We start from the raw sequence: 23,700 nt of genomic DNA, 5'->3' as shown, positions 1-23,700 counted from the left end.
TCATCCTTTGGGTCATGATCCATCCTTTGGGTCATGTTCCATCATTGGCACCAATTATACTATTCATTGAAGAGTTCCTTGGCCCTCTTCCATCAATAAGCCATCACCCTTTTCACCTACATCAACACACACTTAACCCCATTATGTGATAAATCATAATAAACCTCGAATTTGATGTGTTGAATAATTATTTTAGACTTTTCACTGTCTAATTTTGCATTTGCATGCATTCATCATTTTCCACTTCATTCTTAGTAAATTTTAGTTAGTTTAGAAGTAGTATATTAGATTTTTCCTCCATTTAGATCACATTAGCACAATCATATGCACTCAAAATTTATTGTCTTTCCTTGGGTTGATACCTTAGTTTGCCATTACACTATATTTCATAAATCTTAGGCACCTTTCTTTAACTTGGGCTAAGCTAGAATCCCAAATACAAAAATTTTTCTAATCGAAGAAGTAAAAAGTCAAGATGATTGAGGACTATCACGAGAGCTCTTTTTCTCTATTAAACTAAAAAATTCAAAAAATATGGTACATTATGATTCTAGCTTGCATGACTTAAGTGTTTGATGTGTATGGAAATTAATTCCATCATTAATTAGACCTAGTATTCTTTGGTAAAGGAATGTTTGATTAGTCTTTGCCAAGTTGATTTAGTCTTTACTACTTAAAATGGACTTGCAATTTGAAAATATAGAATAAAAGGTAGCTAGGTTTGTAAGTGGGCTTAGGAGGGAAATTCAAGATGTATTAGAATTGTATGAATATTCCTCTCTTGAAAAGGTTTTACACTTGGCTCTCAAAGTTGAAACACAATTTAAAAAGATAAGTAAGGCCAAAAGGAGTAGCTAATACAATTACTACTACAATAGTAGTTGGAAGGGAAAGGAAAGAAAACATGATAAAAATCCTTCCAAGAGCTCCAAGGACCCACCTACTAGGACCAACTTGCCTAGGACTTCCCAAACCACTCCTAATTCTTCTCAAAGTGCAAGGTCAAGCTCTATAAAATGCTTTAAATGTTTAGGGTATGGACACCTAGCTTCAAATTGTCCTACCAAAAGAACTATGACCATGAAAACTAAAGGAGAAGTAGAGGGTGAGCATTTTTTTCCTTCTTCCCCAAAGAAGTCTTCCTCTCACACTTCTTCTTCCTCCTCCTTTTCAAGTAAGGATAAGATCAAACCAAGTGAAAGAGACTTGATAGTGATAAGGCTCATGCTAGGCTAAGTTCCCAAAGAGCTTGAGTCTTCTCAAAGAGAAAATATTTTCCACACAAGGTGCCTTATCAATAACAAGTTATGTTCCAGTATAATAGATGGAGGAAGTTGTGTGGATGTGGCTAGCATAAGGCTTGTGGAAAAGCTTTGCTTGTAAACCATCTCTCATGCCAATCCATATAAGCTATCATGTCTTAGTGAGGAATGAGAAATAAAGGTTACTAAACAAGTCCTCATCAACTTCTCAATAGGAAATTATGAGGATAAGGTGTTATGTGATATGGTGCCTATAGGAGCTACACACACTTTGCTAGGGAGGCCATGATAGCATGATAAACACACTTTTCATGATGGCTACTCCAACAAGTTTACCTTCCTCTTTGAAGGCAAAAATATCACACTCCTACCTCTCACACCTAAAGAAGTCAATGAGGACCAAACAAAAATGCAAATCTAAAAGAGAGAGGAGAAGTGTAGGCATGTCATTTCTAGGCTAGATGACTTGCTTGATTAGCTACATGGTGCCACCATATTCTCCAAATTAGACTTGAAGAGTGGGTACAATCAAATTAGAATCAAAGAGGAAAATGAATGGAAAATCTCTTTCAAGACTAAGTTTGGACTATATGAGTTATTAGTCATGGCTTTTGGCTTGACCAATACACCTAGTACCTTCATGAGATTCATGCATCATGTGCTTAGTGAGTACTTAGGCAATTTTATAGTGGTCTCTTTTGATGACATCCTCATATATAGCTTGCCTAGGTAAGGACATATGCATCATTTAAGGAGTGTACCAAAGACCCTAAGGAAGGAGCAATTGTACGCTAATGGGAAAAAATGTATCTTTAGGATGGATCATGTGATCTTCCTAGGGTTCAAGGTGAATGCCATGTGGATCAAGAGAAAGTGGTGGCTATAAAGGAGTGGCCAAAACCAAAAAATGTGAGTGAGTTTAGATCTTTTCATGGGTTGACTAGCTTCTATAAAAGGTTTGTGCCAAACTTTAGCACAATAATCGCCCCCTTAAATGATTTGGTTAAGAAAGGCATGGACTTGAAATGAGGTGATGATTAAGCAAAGGCCTTTGCAACTCTTAAATATAAATTGATCAATGTATCACTTCTATACCTCCCTAACTTCTCAAAAAATATTGAGGTTGAATGTGATGCATTAAATCTATGTAACGTCGAGATTCTCCAAGAGGGACACCCTTATAGCCTACTTTAGTGAGAATCTCAATGGGAGTCACATCAACCACTCCATCTATGGCAAGGAACTCTATGCTTTTGTTAGAACTTTACAAATGTGGCAACACTACCTTCTTTACAAGAAGTTTGTGATTCACAGTGATCATGAATCTCTAATGTTTTTGAAAAGTCAAGGCAAGTTGAATAAGAGGTATGCTAGGTGGGTAAAATTCATAGAACTGTTCCCAACATAGTGGTTGACGTCTTCTCTAGGTGTCATTCCCTCATTACTCTTCTTGAAACTAAATTTCTTAACTTTGATCACACTAGGACTTGCATTCTAATGATGAAGATTTCTCATGCATTCATAGTGAGTGCCACCTAGGGGCAAATAAAGACTTCTACTTACACATTGACTCCTTTTTTAAAGGTAAGAGGCTTTGCATACCCAAAGGTTCTTTAAGAGTCTCACTAATAAGAAAAGAACACGAGGAAGGTTTGTTGAGACATTTTGGGACCAATAAGACTTTAGAAGTATTAAAAGAACATTTCTTTTAGCCTCACATAAGAAAGCATGTTGAGAGACAATATCGAGAATTGTATACTATGCAAGAAACTATCATGAAATGTTTGACACATTTTTGCTTCAATGTTAACTTAAATACTATCATGAAATATGCTTGAAACGTCAGATAAACTTAACAAAATTTGGTTAAAAGGACTAAATTCACGCATTTTGAAATATGAAGAACTAAATTGGTATAAAGTTTTGATGAGGGACTAATTCCAAAATTCACTGAAACTTGAGGGACCAAAAACATATTTAAGTCTAAAAAAAAGAGATCAAAATGAATCGAAACTATAAATAAAGGAACTAAATTAAAAATAAGCACGGTTATTGACAATAACATAATACGTGACACTATACGGGAACGATACAATGTTAATATTAATTTAACTGAAAAGAGTAAATTGAACATTTTTAAAAAATTAGAGAATTGAATTGAATAAATAAACAATTAGAAATTTTTTAAAACTTCAAATAAAATTAGAGGACCAAATTAAATATAAAACTTAAAAATAAGGAATAAAATAGAATTGTTTTTTTTGTTTAGATAGGTTTATTTTTGTTTTTGTTCTTACACCTTTAACCCTCTTTGAATTTTCTGAATTTACAGAAATATCCCTACATAGAGGCTGGTCAAGTATTTGAACCTTTTCCTCTTTAATCAAAACGCACAGTTGCACTTGAGGAGAGAGCCCGCGGCCAATTGAATCAATTTTTCCTTCGAAGGTTAACCTAGTTGTTGAACGAAGATGACCAATGGTGCTTGAAGGTCTCATGCTAATTCAGATGGGTGTTGGTGCGGAACAAAAGGGGTTGGAAACTGGTTCAGATTGGCGTCTTTTGGGAAGCATAGGATTAGGTCTCAGTTCTTTCTTTTTCTGTTTTTCAGAAGAGAGTCTTAAATATAGATGGAGAGCTAGTAGAGTCAAGAGCTTCTTCTTCTGAGTAATCTTCCATGTACTCTTGCATTTTAGATTTCTGCTTTAGTGAATTTCTGTTTAAGTTCTTATGATAGTCTGAATTTTAATCATATTTTGATTTCCTTTCTTGCCCAATTGTGCTTTGGTCTTGTTTTCATTATTCTGATTTTTACTATGTATCTTATGGCATGTATTCTTTTTTTTTTTTTAGTTTCGGTAGTTGAAATTCTTAGGCTTAGTTCTTGTCCGTTTCAATCTTAATTCAAACTTATGCTGTTGAATTTAACCGAAAATTTGGAAATAGAATCTGTAAGTACTTTGGTCTCTAATCAGAAACCCACAGGACCTCAAAGTGGGCCTATTTTGTTCCAAAATGTCTTTTTGAGACAGACTTTAATTGAATTAACCAATTAAGTTTAGAAATTCATTTTCGGTTTTGATATTCAGTTTTGCTTGATAGTTTTGTGCTTTTCTTGTTCTATTTTTCTTTTAGTTCTAATCTTGTTTCCTTTAAATTCCGCCCTAAACTCTATTCTTATTGTTTTGTGATTTCAAGTTCTTACTGCACATGCATTGCATTCAGCATCTATATCAGATTCATGATTTCAAGTTTCTTCACTACATTTATTTTAATTTTCAGTTTCTTGCATATATTGGATACCTAATTGTAGATTAGTGTGCCCTGCGCATTTTGTGGTTTAGGTAGGTGTCTTTAGTTCACTGCATAATACATATAACTGGTTATCACCATTGGTGTAAGATCTAGAATCACATATCCCTCATGAGTTGCATTTACAGAGTAGTTAGTACTGCATTTGCATCTGCACTAGAGTAACAAATTCAATTCTGATTTAGCTGTACACTCCTTTCAATTTCCAGTTTTCACGCATAACTAGTTAATACCAATTTAGGAATTTTTACTTCTCTGCATAGAGTTTTTAGGTAACCATGCGTAGCATGATGTTTGTTAGAATCTATGCATTCATTGGTTGTTTGTAATTTTGATTCTACATTTTAGCTTCCTTTCCAAGATTGTCTTCTGTTTTGGCATATCATAAGTATTTTTGGGATTGTCCATTACATTGCACTAGTTCAGTTTTGGCATCTTATTTACACTATCATATTGCATTTTTGATTCAATTTCTCTGTATAAAATATAACTTTAATATTGGTTTAATTTTCAGGTCATGATTAGTGCAGATTAGCTGTTTTAGATATAGTTTCTTTGAATTGTGCATTTTATTCAGCTTTAGGCTATAATTTTCGTTAACTGCATCTTTTAAGACTAGTGTGACTTGTTATTTTTTCTGTCTTGATTAATCAACACTGGTTCAAGGTTTGGTTTTAAGTTTTAAATCCAAGTGGCATATTTTTAATGCATTGCTTGACTTTTCTTAATATTTCTTATTTGTTCTTGTGCTTGCTTGCATAATAGTGGTGTAGCTGCATTGTGCCAATCGAGTTTGCGTTTTTTGGTTAGGCTAATAAGCTTCACTACTGTCATTGCCTTTTGTGAGTCACACTAGTGGATTCTATAGCCCTGTTTGCTCGAAATTCATGCACTGCATATTCATTCATAGATAAACATTATAAATTTGCATGATAATTACACCAAAATGTTGTAATGTTAGCTTTGTTGTCTTTTAGGAGTCTATAAGCAGTTTTCAGTTTCCAATTCTTCTCTGTAATTGCGCAACTTATTCCATTCTTACTAGCCATTTTAGAATTACATAAGCATTCATTTAGGTATTTATCTAGGTAGTATTGTACGGCATAAAAACACTATAGTAGAGCTCCATTCTAAAGGTAGTAAATCCTGCTAGTTTTAGGTTCATAAGCATAGATCAAAATTTTTCATTTTCATCTACATTTAGTTGTATAATTCATTTTAGGAAGATAGTTTAGATTAGTTGCTTACAGTCGTGCATCTTCCGTAGCATTTTTTAATATTTCCATAGCATACATCTAGAGCAGTTTAGTATTTCATTCATTCATTTCACATTTTAATTTCCCCATTGCATTCTCATGTTTGCAAGAATAACATACAAACTATACTTAATAAGCACCTTGGATTTGATACACAAAATTTTGCTATACTATATTAGGGGAATTTTGGAATTGTTTGCTATATCTTAGTGCGACATAGGGTTTAACAATGCCAAGATGATCCAAGACTTGCATGCTCAAGTTAGGAACAATATAGAGAGGAAGGCTGCGCAATACCAAATGTTTGCCAATGAAGGTAGGAAAGATGTCACCTTTAAAGAGGGTGATGGGTATGGCTCCATTTGAGAAAGAAAAGGTTCCCTACTCAAAGGATGACCCTTTCCAAGTAGTTAGGAAAACAAACAATAATGCTTATGAATTAGATTTACCACCTAGCTATAACATGAGTCACACTTTTAATGTGGTTGATCTTTCTCATTTTGATGTAGGGTTTAAGAATTCGTGATTAAATTCTTTTCAAGAAGGGGAAGATGATGAGTTCATGATTCACCATGAAGCAATAGAGGACCTTCCAAGGAGAGTTCCAAGAAGCATGACTAGAAGAGAGGCCTCTAACCCTTCTTCTTTATTTTTATTTTCTATTTCATTATGTTGACTTTTCTTAAGTTGACTTTTGTTGACCATAGTTGACTTGACTTAAGTTGATATGCTAACTCTTTTGTTTGTTTGATTTGTAGGACAAGCTAGTGCCAACTTGGAGGTGTGTAGCACTACTTGGGTTGGAGGTTAACCTTCTCCATCTAGTAGGTGAAAGGCGCCACCTAGGTAGCTTGTAGGCCAAGCTAGGGTTCTCTCCAATTCAAGACACCGCCTTTCGACCTAGTTTACTTGTTTGTCTTTTTGTAGTTGCACCCTTCTACTTTGTATTTTTGCAAGGAGACCCTTTCCTTCACTTATGAAAGGGGCTCTCCCAGACTATTATAATAGTTGAATATTTTTTAAAATAAAACACTATATTTGACCACCTTTGTTAGAGGATCTTCTTAGGAGTGTCTTCTTCATCTTGCCTTATGTTGAGAATAGCTCTCAAGTGGCTGCATACACCACTAATCTTTGGTTGGTGAGCTTTAATGCTCCTTTAAGTGGTATGCCTTCATCTTGAGCTCCCCTCCCTTCTACTATCCTCAATCTTTGTTCATCTTTTCTTCTCTTTTGGTTCCTTATGCATATTTCTATTCAGCCTTTTATATTTTTCATAGTGTTCTTGTTTTTGCTTTCATCAATTGAGCTTCTCCTCTTTTCTTGAACTCTTGGAAGTGCACCTTCACATCTAGATAACATTGTTATCTTAATATCCAGATGAAATCTTCCTAGAGTTTTCTTAACCACTAAAACGCCATATTTGCTAAACTCTAAAATGGGTCTTTACCACTATTGCTTGTAGTGTCTGATGCTCATAACATCGAACGCCCTTAGTGCCTAACACTTCACAATGTGTAATGCTCACCACACAATTGCACATTAACCTAGATGTGTCTACTAGCCTTAAGACACCTTCTCGCTTGACCCCACACTCATCTAACACTCAAACGACTCCACGTTGTCTAGTCCTCCATCAAAAGACCTTATTTCCTTGGTCCTTACAATGACATTTATGTGAATTTAAATTAAACATGGATGTATATACTCTGATTTTAGTTGAAACTCTTTTTGGCTTGATATATATGATTTGGAAATGAGAGTGTAGTGATTCCTAAGGTGGGAATGCTACCAATTGGATGATGTGTGGAGTGTATTGATGTCAGATTTCGAAGTGAGATTATCTTGACTCTACTAAGCATTGGACTCATGTAGAGGAAGATATTTAGAGTGAGAGTTGATTGTCTTCATTGATAAATTGTTTAATTTGATTCTTTAGTTTAAATCTTCAACATCATACTTCAAGGCTTCAATTTTGGATTAGCTTATGCTCTTTAGAATATCTTTTTTTCCTTTAATTATTAAGCTCAAACATGATTTAAATTTTGCTTTTTTCAACACTCCAATTTTCATGTTAAGGAAACTTTGTACAACTTGATTCTGCATTTGAATCGTTAAAGCAATAATATTATTCAATCAATCACGATTCATTGATCAATCATATAGAATGTTTGATTTGAGGTTAGTTCTTTTGTAGAACACTATACCTTTATCAAAGCTAGTCAAAGTTTTTGCTTTATATCCGGTCCATGTTTTTTCATGTGATTTACTATGTGTAGATGTGTGCCATTGTGTAAGGCATGCAAGTTTGGCTGTTAGATGCGATTAGTATAATTGCTATTTCAGATCTTTTATGTGAAAAGTTAATTATATGTTGTGTATACTCAAAGTTTTTATTAGCTTACCCTTCCTTGTTGTTGGTTGTTCGTTTTTTTTGCAATGATCGCTATTGTGGCGTGTGGAGGCAAGGGTGCAGGTGATGGAGAACCTATAACCTAGGAGAAGTATAACTGAGTTATTTGTTGTTTTTAGTCTAATCTAATCTACATGAAGTATATATATGTATCTGGTGTAGTTGTATTATTGTGTTTTTGGACACTAGCATTGAAGCTTGTTAGAGATTTGTAGTATGGTTTATCGGTACCGACTCCAGCCTCTAATGTAGTAACCACAATTTCGGTATGTGCTGAGTGTCTTCTTGTTATGGAAGGAAGTAGATTGAAAATCAATTTGATCTTCTTACTTCTACAATACTTGGATATAGTCTTAGAAATGGATTGATTATTTGTCAATCACATTCTTATAGATTGTGATCTGGAGAGAGTGTTTTTTTATAAACTCTAAAGAGTTAGAGATGTTATTTGCACATCAAGGTTTTTTTAGAATTAAAGGATGACACATCGCCTTTTGAAGTTTTGATTTATATGGAAGTTGAGCAAGAAAAAAAGGCAAGGTTAGATACTTGTTGTTGAAGAATATATGGGCATATTCCCAAAACAGGTAACTAGGTTGCTTACAAAAGGGGAACGAGCTCTACATTGATCTGGTGTTAGGAGTAGGACCATGTTATCAATTCCATATAGAATGGCTCCTCTAGAGCTTGTGGAACTAAAAAAGTAGATAGAAGATTTGTTGGAGAAAAAATTCATCAGGCCAAGTGTATCCCCATGGGGGACACCAATATTGTTAGTAAAGAAGGATAACAACTTCAGACTATATGTGGATTACATTAAGTTGAATAAACTAACTATCATGAACAAATATCCACTACCAAGGATAGATGACTTGGTGTATCAACTACATGGAGTAGTGGTGTACTCCAAGATAGATTTGAGGTTTGGCTACCATAAAATTCTTGTGAAATATAAGGATGTGCATAAGACGACTTTTAGATCACATTATGGGCATTATGAGTATGTTGTGATGCCCTTTGGAGTTAAAAATGCAGTAGCCATGTTCATGGACTACATGAATAAGATCTTCAGACCCTTCTTGAATAAGTTTGTCATGATCTTCATAGACTACATCAATATCTACTCCAAAACTCAAAAGGAGCGTATAAAGCATCTTAAGACATTATTGGTCAATTTAAGAAGAAACATTTATATGCTAAACTATCCAAATGTGAGTTTTAGATGAAAAGTACACTTCTTAGGACATGCAATATAAGCTTAGGGGATATCAATGGACCCAACCAATGTAGATGTATTGCTTCAATGGGAGTGTCCTAAGAATGTGACTAAGATAAGAAGTTTTAAGGAATTAGCATGTTGTACAAGAGATTCATGGAAGGATTCTCTAAGATGGTAACACTCCTTGCAAAGATCAACTATTTGCGTAGATGTATAAATGTGACCAGAGTTTTCAAGAACTCAAGAGAAGATTGACAAGTGCCTCAGTTTTAGTAATCCCTAATACAAATAAGCCTTTTGAGATTTATTGTGATGATTCTCATTAGGGGTTGGGATATATGATCTTGTAAGAGAAAGTTCATTCCCATGGAAGGTTAACTTTATTAAAAGGGGGAGTGTACCACCCTATTGATATGGAGTTTTTGATGATGTCCAAGTCAAGTGAACGTGGTCTAGCATTGATACTAGGAGTAGGTTTGATCATTCATGAAGAAAATAATGGTGCATGTTTAAAATCACTGTAAGCCAAGCTTAGAATCCTTTAGATCAACCAATCTAATCATGGTGAGTGTTAACACAATTGATAAAGATAAGACTGAAAGTAAGAAAAGCTCAATAATGGATTAGCCTACTTATCTAATCCATTAAGTTATTCATTGGAGTCTCAAAACTTAAAATATGACGTTGGTAATGGATTAGATTACTACCCTAGTCTATTAATCTTAACAGTAGTGGTTTCTTTATAAACCAACTTTGATTCATTTTGAAAATACGAAACTACTTTTGAAATCGGAGAGAACACATTCTTAAGTTAACAATCTATTGGGTCTTCAAACGTTCTTCAAGGAGTCATCAAGATGGATGTGATATAGGGAGTTCAAGCTTGACACTAGGGATTGACTATATCTTCTGCGTAAGTAGGTGTGCTCGTTCCTTTTAATTCTTTGAATTTCCTTTCTTTATAGTGTATTCACTGTGTAGGTGCATAATTGATTGCAATTGTGTGAAGCATTGTTATTGAAGATAATTCTTGATTAGTGTATCAAGTTCTTGGTTCATTAAAGTATAGTATTATTTAACACTTGTAATTCTTGAAACTTTATTGAAATAATGGAAATCTTCTAAGCTTAGGTTGCTTAGAAGAAAACTGGACGTAGATTCAAGTTTAAATCAAATCAGTATAAAATTGATGATTCTTCTTTTCTTATCTTTACTGTTTTCTTTGATGGTTCTGAAATAATCCATTATATGCGCATTCCCTAATATGCTAGAGTGTTTGTTAAACATTGAACACTGTTTCAAGAATTGCTTAACAAATTAAAATCTTGAAAATCCAATTCATCCCCCTTTTGTTTGTGTATATTAGACATATCTGTTTTAACAATTGGTACTAGAGCTGGTTAATCAAAACCTAAATTGTTTAGAAAGATCCTAGATATTGCTAATATATCTCAAACCTTTGCTGGAGGGGCTTCTATCCATAGATCAACTTTGTTTATAATTGACAATTTACAATTTACAATTTACAATTTATAATTTATAATTTGAGCTTGAATTTTTTTTCCTCTCCTTTTCTAAACACCTTTAAGGTTTCTGGTCTATAATAATGTCCTTCACCACTTGTATTTCAATTTTGCGATTAGTAATGAGATTCTACCACATTTGCCACTTTACTAGTCTTGGGGTTCTTCCTATACTAGTTCTCTCTTCTAGACTATTTTAGGCTTCCCTCTTTGGAGTTGGTGATAGAGGACTATCCATGGAAATCGTACAAGACAAATTAGAAGAGGAAATGACAATTCAAGGGGCCTATGACAAGGTCAAGAAGTAAAAAGATGGAAGTACAAATATCTTCAAAACTCATGATGATACAACAGGTTGAAGAAATGTGATATTGTCCCTGATACACTCATGCTTGTTTCATCCACATGAATCATTTCATGTGTTTTGTGTCTTATGTATTCACTTCTAATATTGGCAACATAAATAATTTTCTAAGCAATTTCGTTTGTGAGCATTAAATAGAGGTTGTTTGTTGAATTATGCTCCAATTTCTTGGTCCATGTTTTATTGACTAATCTGCCAGTATTGAAACTTGTTCTATTGTCCATGGCACTTTTCTTAGATTAGTTTTTGGTGACAGATTTGATTACTCTGCTACCAGTATTACAACACTTATGCACTCTCAGAAAATTTAAGATAATTGATGAGAAAAACACCTTTCTCTTCCCCAAGTAGTTCAACTTATATGATCACTTTCAATTTGCTTATTTGAGTGTGGATTAATTGTTGGGTTGTTGGTTTATCATTTTAAGTCGTCATAATTTGTTTGTTTGGTGGTCTTTTTCACTTCCAATTTAATGCAGGAAAAAAATAGATGAGCTAATGTTGAATAACCCAGAGATTGCATCAGATATATCTCCAAATGATCCGATTGGTATCATAGTTAGTAAGGAGCATCTAGGTCGGGTCAGAGGATTGTCACATGGAGCTCGTCCCACTCTTGCATTTAAGCAATCCACTACAAGGTTAAATGGTATGAATTTTGCTTCATGTAATGCAACATCAACAAATACAGATGAAAAATTTATGAAAATGGAAAATGATCTCACATCTCTCAAAAATCAAATGCAAATATTGGTTGCCTACATTCCTTCTAGAGATGACGTTCCTGAGCATTTTGTTGTTATGGCTGCTGGTTTGGTACATCCCTCGGTTAATCAGGTAAAATTTAATATTTTATTTAACAAATTACATAAATTTATTATAATACACATATGAATTTGAATAACTTCATTTTTTTTTCTATTACAAGTACCTGATGTTGGAAGTGGTGATCCATCACCTATTGGCATAAGAAGATCAAGCGGTGCAGAAAATAGTAGTTAGGAACATAGCTATAGGAAAATATAGCTATAGGAACATAGCTATAGGAACATAGTTATAAGACCTTTTCTTTTGTTTTCAATATACAATCTTTTGGTTGTTATTCCATAGCATTGAATTTTTTAATATGAATTATGAATGAAAATATTAATGATCAAAATATTGTCTGTGTTTTTAATTTTGTTCTTAATTTTAAGCAAAGCAGGTTAAATAATAATGGAAAACAAGTTAAATGATTATGGAAAGAAGATTAAATAAAAATTGAATTAAAAAAGATTTCACATTCAAATTATGGTAGTTGAAACACCGTATAACGCGTCAATAAAGTGCAAAAAATAACATTTCTAAGTGTCATATTTCACATTAGATTTCTTTTTAAAATAAACAAATTACGACAATTTCGACTGTCATTATTTGCGTACAAAATAAGACGGTTAGAACTGGCATTATTTGTACAGTGCATTTAATGACAAGTGTTGCGACGTTTTGCTCAAGACCGCCATATTATTCATTGTGACGGTAGAATATATGGCGGCACCCGAACCCGCCATACGTACAAAATATGACAGTTAAAATCGCCATTTTATACCCCAAATAATTGCTTTAATTAACAATTTTTTTTGTATTGAAATATTTTTTTTCTTTATGTATATTCTTATAAATGCTAATTCAAGTTTCTATTGAATTATTGGTAGTAGACGATTTGACTTGACAAATCCTACCTTATTCATTCCTTCACATTCGTGTATATATATATATATATATATATATATATATATATATATATATATATATATATATATATATATATATATATATATATATATATATATATATATATATATATATATATTAATCAGATGTTCTACTCTACTTAACTCATAGAAATGACATTATGAAATATCCATAAATAATGTTATAGTTTTTTTAGTGATTTAATTAGAATAAAATAAAAAATAAATAAAGTTGTAAATTGTCAATTGAACTAAAATTACAAAAGGAAATTAAGTAATAAGATTAAAATCACAAAATTAATAGGAAAACCTAGGTTTGAATTATCTATCAAAAGAAACCATAACTTTATAGTGTAGTTTTATTTGTTATAGTGTTAATCGAGTTATAATCCAAAATATCTCTATCACATCTGCTTCTTGTTGTTGGTCTGTTGTTGCAACCGCGTATCATGTTGTACCACTCAATGTATTGAAGTGTTTGGTTGCCCCGATAAACAATACTGGTCATATTAGTTTAGAGTTACTAAATTGAGATCACATTTTGTTGATTGGTTTGATGTTTTCAGGATATATATATATATATATATATATATATATATATATATATATATATATATATATATATATATATATATATATTAGTTTAGATAGCAAAAAATTAAGGATATATATCATGAACAATTTTTTTCCAAAGTACATATAGAAAAGAAAAATATGAAAAAAAGTATAGTATTAGTCGTACATAAATTAATGTGTAAAAGTTGACTTATATAATTTACAGAAATATTTTAGTATTCTAAAAGTTAAAACATGTAACATGCAACCCTAAAACCTAATGCCTCTTCATTTTCAACGAGACCGTCAATTTCAGTATAAGAAAATAACATTAAATTCCTCATGAAATTAGCTGTAAAGGAAGACATTAATGTTAAGATACAAGTTCCCTATCATTTATTTACATCTTTATTTGGATTTGTTCTTAAACTAAATTTGTTACCAAGAGTTCATTTACTTTCTTATTCTTTTATTGTAAAAGTTTGTATGAAAAAAATGGTCCAAATATTTCACTAAACTCATTAAAAAATATATATTTTTTTTCAAGTGGGTGATATATATATATATATATATATATATATATATATATATATATATATATATATATATATATATATATATATATATAACGAGCTTTTAAGTTTATTGAAAGATAATTCGGCCAAGGACCTAGGGCTGGGTGTGAACGCATGTACTAAAACCTATTCACTTTTAGGGTTAAATAATATGTTTGTAATCCCTCTTGATACAAAATTGGAGATTTTATTTATCTTAAATTTTGAAATATTTTAATTTTCAATTTAAAATTTAATAGATATATTTTTTTTTACATTTAAATAAAGTCTTAGGCGGACATTTAAACTGAAATATATTAAAAAGTATAAATAATTTAAATATTTGCATGAAACACCATTTCACACATTACTACAATTGAGTTAAGAAAACTATTCAATTTTAAAGTTTGATGACCGTATCAAAATTTGAGATAGGAATAAATTTTTATTTCACAAAAGTTTAAGATTAAAAAATATTTATCCTTAATTCTATATTTTCGCAGTTATTGTCCTTGATATATAAACAGCTCTAGTGAAGAATAGTTTAAAAACATAAGTTGAATCTAAGTTGAATCTTAATGTTAATTTAAAGTATAAGAACCAGGTTACTAAAACCAGAACAGGTTCAAAAGAATTAAAGAACGAAATAAAAAAATAATAATTTATTTGTTAATATCTGAGAAATATGCACGGTGTATAAATCTTTATTTGTTGGAGTAAATTTTATTAATTAATTTAAAGGAAGAAACTATACTACAATGTTTTTTAGAATGCAAAAAAATTCGGTATATGAAATTGTGGTGAATATATAATGGTCTTTATAAAATATCTTCTTCAAATTTGTAGAGTTGGCAACTTTACTTTTGTTCAATAGGTCAATTTGAACAATCCGAAATAAACTTTTTTACTTCAAATACTCATGGGTAAACTCATCGATACCGTATTGTACTTTTCAAATATGCAGTGTAGAGATGAAGTGTGGTGGGTCAGATTTTAGGGTTTATAACATAACCACAATTCCAATACTTATTTTCATAGTTTGCATGGTATTGGATTCCGTTTTAGGGCAAAGGTTTTGAAGAAATATATTTTAAAATGGGCTCGGGGGCCAACTTTTTGTTGGTATGGGATGATGTAATCATGGTGATAGATAACTTGGAAATTTTCCAGTTTATTATGTTCTTTTCTTTGTACTACAATCCCTAAACTGCACTAATCGTTTTCTAGCACAGGGCTAAAGATATTAATGAAATATCTCACTCCTCTCGTGTTTTGATAAAAAAAAAAATGCGTATAGACACCTGATATGATCTAGTGCATGTGCGTGACTTAAGAGTACGTAGTGACACTATTCTATTAAGCTTTAGTTTTGCCAAAGGAAACTAAAAACATAGTCATGCATGCATGTGTTAACATGATAAACACAGTTAGGTACGTAAAATCTAGTTAACCCTAATAGAAAATTTCATTAAAATTAACACATTATTTATTCTTGCCTCTATTTAAGCACTCCAACCCCCATTATTAAGTTATCGGTATTTCTCTTTCTCCCTCTTCCCCACCCCACCTTTCTCTCTATCACAAACAAAAAAAAAAAATAATAATAATGGATAAAAAACAGTGCAATACGTCTCAAGATCCTGAAGTGAGAAAAGGGCCATGGACAATGGAAGAAGATTTGATCTTGATCAACTATATTTCGAACCATGGGGAAGGTGTTTGGAACTCTTTGGCCAAAGCTGCTGGTAAGCATATTTTTTGTTCTTCAACTTTTATTATTCTTTGAGTATTATATTTTTATAATTTTTTTCTCGTATTTTTTTTTCATTCAAACTTAAACCTAAGGGTGGGAGAAAATTATTGATGATTATCCTTGATATAACAGGTCTTAAACGTACTGGAAAGAGTTGCCGACTTAGGTGGCTAAACTACCTCCGTCCTGATGTTAGAAGAGGGAATATTACACCCGAGGAACAACTTTTGATCATGGAGCTTCACGCAAAGTGGGGAAACAGGTAAATTTTTAACATATTTTGTTAATTAATATGATGAAAATTGTCAAAGGAAACCAAGATCTTTTTTTATTTCCCATAAATTATATTTTTCCCAGAAATTATATATTTTTGTAAACCCTTGTTTATTTTCTAACCATTAAAGAAGTTTTTTTGCTGTCTTTTAAGTTGTAGTATTTGGTTTGGAGGCAATCGAACTAGAAGGCCCATGAGTACCAATAGTCTTGGAAGACTATATTTGAGGGGGATCGAGGGAGTGTAGTCGGGGAGAAAACTCTAGCCAAGGGAAAGGTTTAAACACATGCGGGTTTGTAGAACTTTTTTCCACAAATATATATATATCTTTGATAAAATCTGTATTTAATTTTTTTTAGAGCCTTCAAAATCATTGTGTTCGATTGCCTCCAAATCCAAGAATTGGACTGTTTTTGTTTTCCTTTGAAGGGTACATATTATGCATCAATCCTTACTGTTGCATTAATCTTCGCCCTAGCTCCCCCTCTCTCCTATATATGTATGCATATCTCTGGCGGGAGAGAGGTCCTTTAGATCTAACAGTAATCACCACCAATTAATCAACACTAACGTTCTTCTTCTCCACTTGATCTTCAATTCTGTGCTTTTATTTTAATTTTTCATCAACTCTGTTAATTGGAGGAGGGTTTCAATTTGGGTCAAATTATCTCATAATCATGTAAAAAGTATGATTTATTTTTGTCTAATTATGCGTGTAAGAGTTGCAGGTGAATTAGCCGCGTGGAAGATTCTTTATGTTTATTTTCGATGATGAAAAATCTAAAGGATGATCGTTTTTTTAATGATAAATCTAAAGTAGATGATGAATAAAGTAGCCATTTTAATTAGGAGAAAAGCCATATATATTGTATTAAAAACGAATGAATAAAAAAAATAGATGACGTAAGGGTTTTGGACATAAGATAGTAAAATATGTGAAGGTTGGAAAAGGGGGATGAATTGCAGATGAGTAGTAAAGATAAAAGAGATTACCTCAAAGAAGAAATAGATGGTATTAGAAGTTGTTTGTAAATAGTGGTTAGTAGCATATATAATAAGTATATGTAAAGGTGTTTTAATTTTGCAAAGCGGCATCTAGTTTTACAAATGACTATTTCTATAAGGCTTAGAGCGAGGAGTAAATAAGTTGGACAAGAGGACCTTCCACTTTAGGTTGAACTCATGGAAGTGCGCATATCTTTATAGCTTTCTAGTTCGGATGAAAGAGAGTTTGAGTGAAAATAGACCCAAACCATACACTTTTGGCTCTTCTTAACAAGGGCAGGTGTCCTTGTAAATTTTAGAGCCTCCCCTTGAAGATAGACTTACATAGTGCATATATAAACCGAGGATATACTTACATAGTGCATATAAAAACTAGTTAGCACCATCCTTGCTTTCTCAGTATCGAAATTGCCTCTCAACCAAGAAAACAAATGATGAAGCAATAACAATAAAAGTGGAAAACAAAATATTTAACCTAACTAACTATGTTTTCAAATATTAGATATTTACTAGTGAATAGTATTATTAGTGAGGCGCGCATTGAGACGTGCCGTTTTTTGAAATAAGCAAGATGAGTTTATAGTGCAACAAGTTAATGACGCAAATTATTACAAGAAACGAAGGTGACGCGATTAAGAGTTGCTAGAAAATTTGTATGCGTGCGTATGTATATGCGTGTATGTATGAAGGGATATGGATGGAAAAGAGAATAGGAGACGTTTGGATTGAACCATACTCTCTCTAGTCTCTACCTGAGGCATGCTTTGAGAAACCTGATTTTCTGTTCTTAGAGAGCCCTTGCTACAAAGCAAGGGAATTATCTTCATACAGCAAAGGAAATTTAGCATCTTACGTACCTCAACACTGGTCGATTTATAAGTGTGAGTCCAAGATAACGTCACAATGATTCTCAGCCATGGAACATGGCTTCCATCAGACTCACAACCGTATTTAATATAGGTGTTGCCACTTTTTAGTTAATCAATAAAAGCTGTGGCAGTCATATATATAGGCAGTTTTTAATTGCATTTTCATTTAATGCTTTAACTTTAAAGCAAATTAAACAGATGTTTTAACTCACTCTCACTCATGCACACTCGTGTGCCCTCTTTTCCACAACGCATTTCTACAACCGAGTAGCATTCTAGGTTTTCCTTCTGCTTCTCCGCTTACTGTCATGAAGACAACCATACTTATGAAAGGCAACAAAGTTTTTAAGGAAAAAGCAAATTCTTATCCTCTTGTTTGGTGTGATTAAAGTACAAAGTATTTTCTTTGGCATGATATTAAAATGTTTTCGAGGTTCCAAAAATTTTAAAATTTTTACAGCGAAAAGCGTTAAAAAACCAGTAGGGTACTATTGAGTTACATGACACTGTCTTCTAGAAATAAATCATTCACCAATGCAGGTGGTCAAAAATTGCCAAGCATCTACCAGGAAGGACTGATAATGAGATAAAAAACTACTGGAGGACCAGGATTCAGAAGCACATCAAGCAAGCCGAGAACTTTCAGCAACAGAGTAATTCTAATTCTGAGATAAATGACCATCAAGCTAGCACTAGCCAAGTGTCCACCATGGCTGAGCCCATGGAGACCTACTCTTCACCCTGTTACCAAGGAATGTTAGAGCCATTTTCTACTCAGTTTCCCAATATTCCTGATCAATCCAGTTGTTGTACCAATGACAACAACAACAATTATTGGAGCATGGAGGATATCTGGTCAATGCAGTTACTCAACGGGGATTAAATAAATAATAAATATTATAAACATAAACTAAGTGCTTAATTAAGTTCCATAAAGCTGGAATATCTCCTGCTCAAAACATATATCATTAGGTTTGTTTATATATAAAGTAGTTGGATGTTTGCTTTTTCGTACAACTATATATGTCAGAATCTAATTAGTTATGTGCTGTAATATATACGAGATCTTATATTAAACTGTATCTGCATGCTTTTTATATCAAATGAGATGCTTTGTGCATTAGATATGCTTCACAACCTCAAACTTTCCGACGTCTAATATATTCCCAGTGGCCGGCTTCTCTCTCTAGTTTCCTTCATTGTCTGTTTGTCTGTAAAATTACTACTTTCAATTATTTTATAGAGGGTTTTCAGAAAAAAATAAAATAAAATATCATGTTCTTACAGGTATATATAGATCAAACATCTGTAATCAGGTGGTTATGAACATCATACATTCACCATGTTGGTAAACTGTTCTTTCTTCTCTTTCTTATTAAGCTCTAAAATTTTAACAAAAATGTTTTAGCCCTGTAGGTTATGTAGCAGCCCGAGCGTAAGATGTGTTTGGGATGGTAAGATAGTAGTGTCAAACTCACCTTCATATAAACGGAAAGACAGCCAGACAAGTATGGGCATGAACTTGCATTTACATTGGGAAAAAGAAAAAATCCTCATATATATATATATATATATATATATATATATATATATATATATATATATATATATATGCACATTACCTAACTAAAGCCACAACATGTTGACGCGTGGTCACAGAATAGCAACCATAGCTATGTTTGTTAACAATTGAAGTTCCTTTTTCTTATTACCCATTCTTGTGCATAGCCATGCAACGTTTTAAAGACCGACGGAAACCTAACTCTTGTCCATGATGCATTGGTATTTCACATGGGCCTCATAAATTCATCCCATCACCACATCCTTTGCGATTAAGAAAACACGAATACGCGTAAGTTCTCCCTTTTTAGGTCATTTTGGCAGCTAATGCATCTGTTGCGACGTTGATTAGTAGCTAACAGTGGTTGGTTCTGATTTATGATAGGCAGTGATAGTTTTTGATGATGGCATTGTTCAAACGCATAAGCTATGAGGTAATTGAAACTGAAAGAGTTTGTCATGTTGTGAGCACCAAGTTAGGCCAGTGAGGACAGTAGAGTAAGAGCATTCACGGCGTACCAAACTTCAACTTTAGTTTAGCTTCCAACACTTATTCGGACAAAGAGGGCTGAGAGGATGACTAAGAGACTAGTCCTGGGATTGTGCCATGTCCCATTAAGGAAACAAGGACAATTGCTTGTAGGCTTTAACTTTGTGCCTACGCGATGCGAAAAGGAACATACAGCATCTATCAGCCACTCGTTCAATTTAGTCACATGTTATATGTGCAAAATTCAATTTCAACTCCCAAAAGAAAACTCGCACGTGATGTGATAAGGATCATTCACGTGGTAGGTCGGCCACTTGAACAAAACGTGATAGAATTGAACAAAGGAGCCAGTCATAATTTTGAACAATGATACAAACACATTCTATCTCTCATCTCCATTTTCTTCTTATATTCTCTTTACTCCATCTTCTCAAAACTACAAAACCAGTTCACCAAATCGTAAATTAGTTTATCCACACTTGTAGCTGTTTATAACTCAAACTTTTCAAGACATTGGTTAAAGAATCAGTTTTAAACAGTTATCAGAGAAAACACTAAAACTCATGACCAAACGCATTGTTTTACATGCTAATACAACTTTCTTTTTCCTTTTAACAATGCCCTCAGCTTTCTTTTAGCGGTAACGAAACTATTATCAATACACTTTTTTCAAAACCTTTCGTCGGTCGAAATTTATGGAAAAATTACAACAGCAGAAGAAAAAAAAAATGAAGATGTTCCTAACTCTGCACATGATTCAAGAAATATTTACCCCATACATACATCCACTTGCATATGGGAAAATGAGATAGCTCATCATTAATAGATTTACCATAAATAATGAAAAAAAAAACTTCTTTTATCCAATAACAAGTACAAGTTTCTGTATAGATATTAATAAAATAAGTAATTTCAAGATAAATTCAGAACGTCTGTTAAATTAAAATAAAAGCTAAAATCCTCATCCCTGTGAAAGTAGAGTGAAAGAGACTATAAAATATATTTGTTTGTTTCTTATATAAAGGGTGTATCTTGTACTATTTTTATTATTATTATTTAGTAAAGTCTCGAATTTAAATTTTCTGAGTGAAAAAAAATAATAATAGAGAAAAGTCGAGTAAAAATGACCAGTTATACTTCAAGGAGGGGATTATTCTTTAATGAAGATGCTTATATCCCTCACTTTATTGTACTGGTCAGTTTTAACCTTCACTTTTTTTCTTGCATATCTTTAAATACTTTGTATATCCATCAATATTTTTCTCCTTCTATTTGATCAACCGTTAGATCTCTAATTCTCATTCTTTTCTCAGAGTTTTCGTACTATTTTTTCTTCTCATATTCCACCCATTTCAGACCCATGAACATGTCTGAAAAAAAGTTACCCTTTAATCAATACTTCTAGCTATTTTAGTGGAATCATCCTTCCCTTTCAGTTCTCTTCTTTATGATGTTTTTCTTTTTCTAACTTTGATAGTTGTTTCATGTCACTTTTTATATACCACATTTTGCATTTGTTGAAAATATTGCTTTCTTTTCACTTTCTTTATTAACCTTTATTTTCAAGAGTGTTAATAAAAGAGGATTTATAAGAAGAAGAGAAAAAGATATATGATACAAACGAAAGAGAAAAATGAAAAAAAAAACATTAGTGAATTAAAAATGTGCCAAAATTTTATTTCTGTACATTTTGAATTGTCATTCCATTTAATTTAATTTAATTGCAGTGTCCTATATCTTTCATATCTTGGAAGGAGTAACATGAAGCTTTATAGATGTATTAATACTAAGGAAAAGCCTAGTACTCAAAATACGAACTGCTACGTAAAATTCTATTTGCACGTACATCCTTAAATGAAGAATAAATTATTTTTTAGCATGAACTATTCCTTATTTGTAAGAAAGAGCTGAAAATATGTTTAAATAACCAACATGTACTTATATGTCATAAGATAAACTAAAATAAGCTGTAAATAAAAGTTTCTCAAAAAAGTATAATTAGTTTGAGTTGTGATCGAGTTAAGTAGCTGACCAGCGTTCTTACTTTTGATAAATAAAAAGAGCTAGGTAACTGACATAGTTACCCCCATTATTTGCCCGTGAATCAAATAAACAGTGAAAAATAAAGCAATCAAAACTGAGAACGGGGAGTGGGGATGGTATAAAACAACTCAGACCCTAGCTGGCAAGCCTATAAGTCATCACTGTACTATTCAATGTAAAGCAAGGTTTGGTAACCAAAGTCCTCACACCGTTGTAAGATATCTTAACCAAATATCAAATTATATATATATATGGATGACATAAAATGTTTACATTATGTCAGTTATAAAGACCTGACATAATAAGTCCAATTTACATGACATATATCAAAATATCTGATATAATAAGTCCAATTTAATATGATATGTATTCGTAGAATTGACATGATAAGTGTAACTTAATATGACATATATCATAGACATGTCATAGTAAGTGACTTATGATAACTCCTATTCCTAAATCTGATATAATAAGTTGAACTTACAATGACAAATATTCGTAGAACTTACATAATAAGTCGAACTTACTATGATAGGTTTATAAACACCTATCATATCAAGTTGGACTTACTACTAGAGATATTTATAAACCTAACATAATAAATAAGTATTCTTTTCCTTTAAATTTTTGTTTTCAGTTTTTCTCCATTCATAATCGTATCACCTGCATATAACAATATACAATTCCCAAGTGTTCTTACCATGATTTGGAATGTCCACCTTTTGATGGTGACAAGATCTAAGTGACTTGTTGACTCCTGAAAATTGCTTTTAAGGGTCAAAACACAAGGGAAGATCTGCTTGCAAAAGACTCTTCAACGCTCAAGTTAGTAAAAGAGTTTTGGATTTATATAAGTGTGTTAGTGAGTATGGGAAAGTGTGTCTCATTCCCTCGAAGAATGACATGTCTTTATAGGGTTTCTAGGCCTTTAGGAAATTAGTTGTAAAATTTGGAATACCAATAATAATAAAAACTTACCGACGTCACAATATAATAAAGATAATATAAACCAATCAAATATATCATATATTTTGTTGATATATTATATTAAGGGATATATGGAATATAATCCAACTACCGGTATTTGACCATATATTCTGTTAATATACACTAACTAAGCCAACAAATATATGGGCCTTGTTAGCCTGTGCTCTTTAGCATATTTGTTGGACCATGTAGGCACACCAAAGAAAACAATATCATTATCTTATTTTATCCAATAAATTTTATTCAAAAGCGACTTACTCTATCAAATTTTATATAAAAAAATTAGTCTACAGCTTAAGAATCTTTACACACTCTTAAAATAGAACACATTGTATGTACATAAACTTAAGATTTCTGCAACTTATCATAAACACTTAAAGAGAAGGAAGGCCACTACATCCTGATGTCTTATATATCTAATACAATTCACTAATTACTGCCAAAATATTAGGAATGCCATAAATCTGTTGGTAAATTCTAACTTATTGACTATTTTTTTACGAATTTTACATTTTAATTTATTGATGG

The 23,700-nt window shown here is 32.3% G+C and overlaps 1 protein-coding gene and 1 long non-coding RNA gene across 2 annotated transcripts; both read left to right on the top strand.

The window, feature by feature from the left end:
* The first annotated feature begins 3,642 nt into the window (after nt 1–3,642).
* On the top strand, nt 3,643–13,079 carry LOC146886248 (uncharacterized). Its single transcript, XR_014995406.1, has 3 exons — nt 3,643–11,998; nt 12,123–12,186; nt 12,278–13,079. It is a non-coding gene; the product is annotated as an uncharacterized LOC146886248 (long non-coding RNA).
* A 1,922-nt stretch (nt 13,080–15,001) lies between these two features.
* LOC114184139 (MYB-like transcription factor EOBII) lies at nt 15,002–19,215 on the top strand. The gene is made up of 3 exons (XM_028071395.2): nt 15,002–15,936; nt 16,077–16,206; nt 18,633–19,215. The coding sequence occupies exons 1-3, from the start codon at nt 15,798–15,800 to the stop codon at nt 18,973–18,975; spliced, it is 612 nt and encodes a 203-aa protein (XP_027927196.1). The 5' UTR covers nt 15,002–15,797; the 3' UTR covers nt 18,976–19,215.
* The last annotated feature ends 4,485 nt before the right edge of the window (nt 19,216–23,700 follow it).

Source organism: Vigna unguiculata, chromosome 5, assembly GCF_037176805.1.
Source record: "Vigna unguiculata cultivar grain cowpea cultivar isolate G323 ecotype 2 chromosome 5, ASM3717680v1, whole genome shotgun sequence".
Taxonomy (NCBI): domain Eukaryota; kingdom Viridiplantae; phylum Streptophyta; class Magnoliopsida; order Fabales; family Fabaceae; genus Vigna; species Vigna unguiculata.
The sequence above is the reverse complement of the archived record's forward strand: the minus strand, read 5'-3'. Positions and strand labels throughout refer to the sequence as shown.

Bases quoted from the DNA above. Each gene is read 5' to 3' on its own strand.
- LOC114184139 (XM_028071395.2), top strand. From the start codon at position 15,798: ATGGATAAAAAACAGTGCAATACGTCTCAAGATCCTGAAGTGAGAAAA. The intron at 15,937-16,076 runs GTAAGCATATTT...TTGATATAACAG, and splicing joins CTCTTTGGCCAAAGCTGCTG to GTCTTAAACGTACTGGAAAG. The intron at 16,207-18,632 runs GTAAATTTTTAA...TCACCAATGCAG, and splicing joins CACGCAAAGTGGGGAAACAG to GTGGTCAAAAATTGCCAAGC.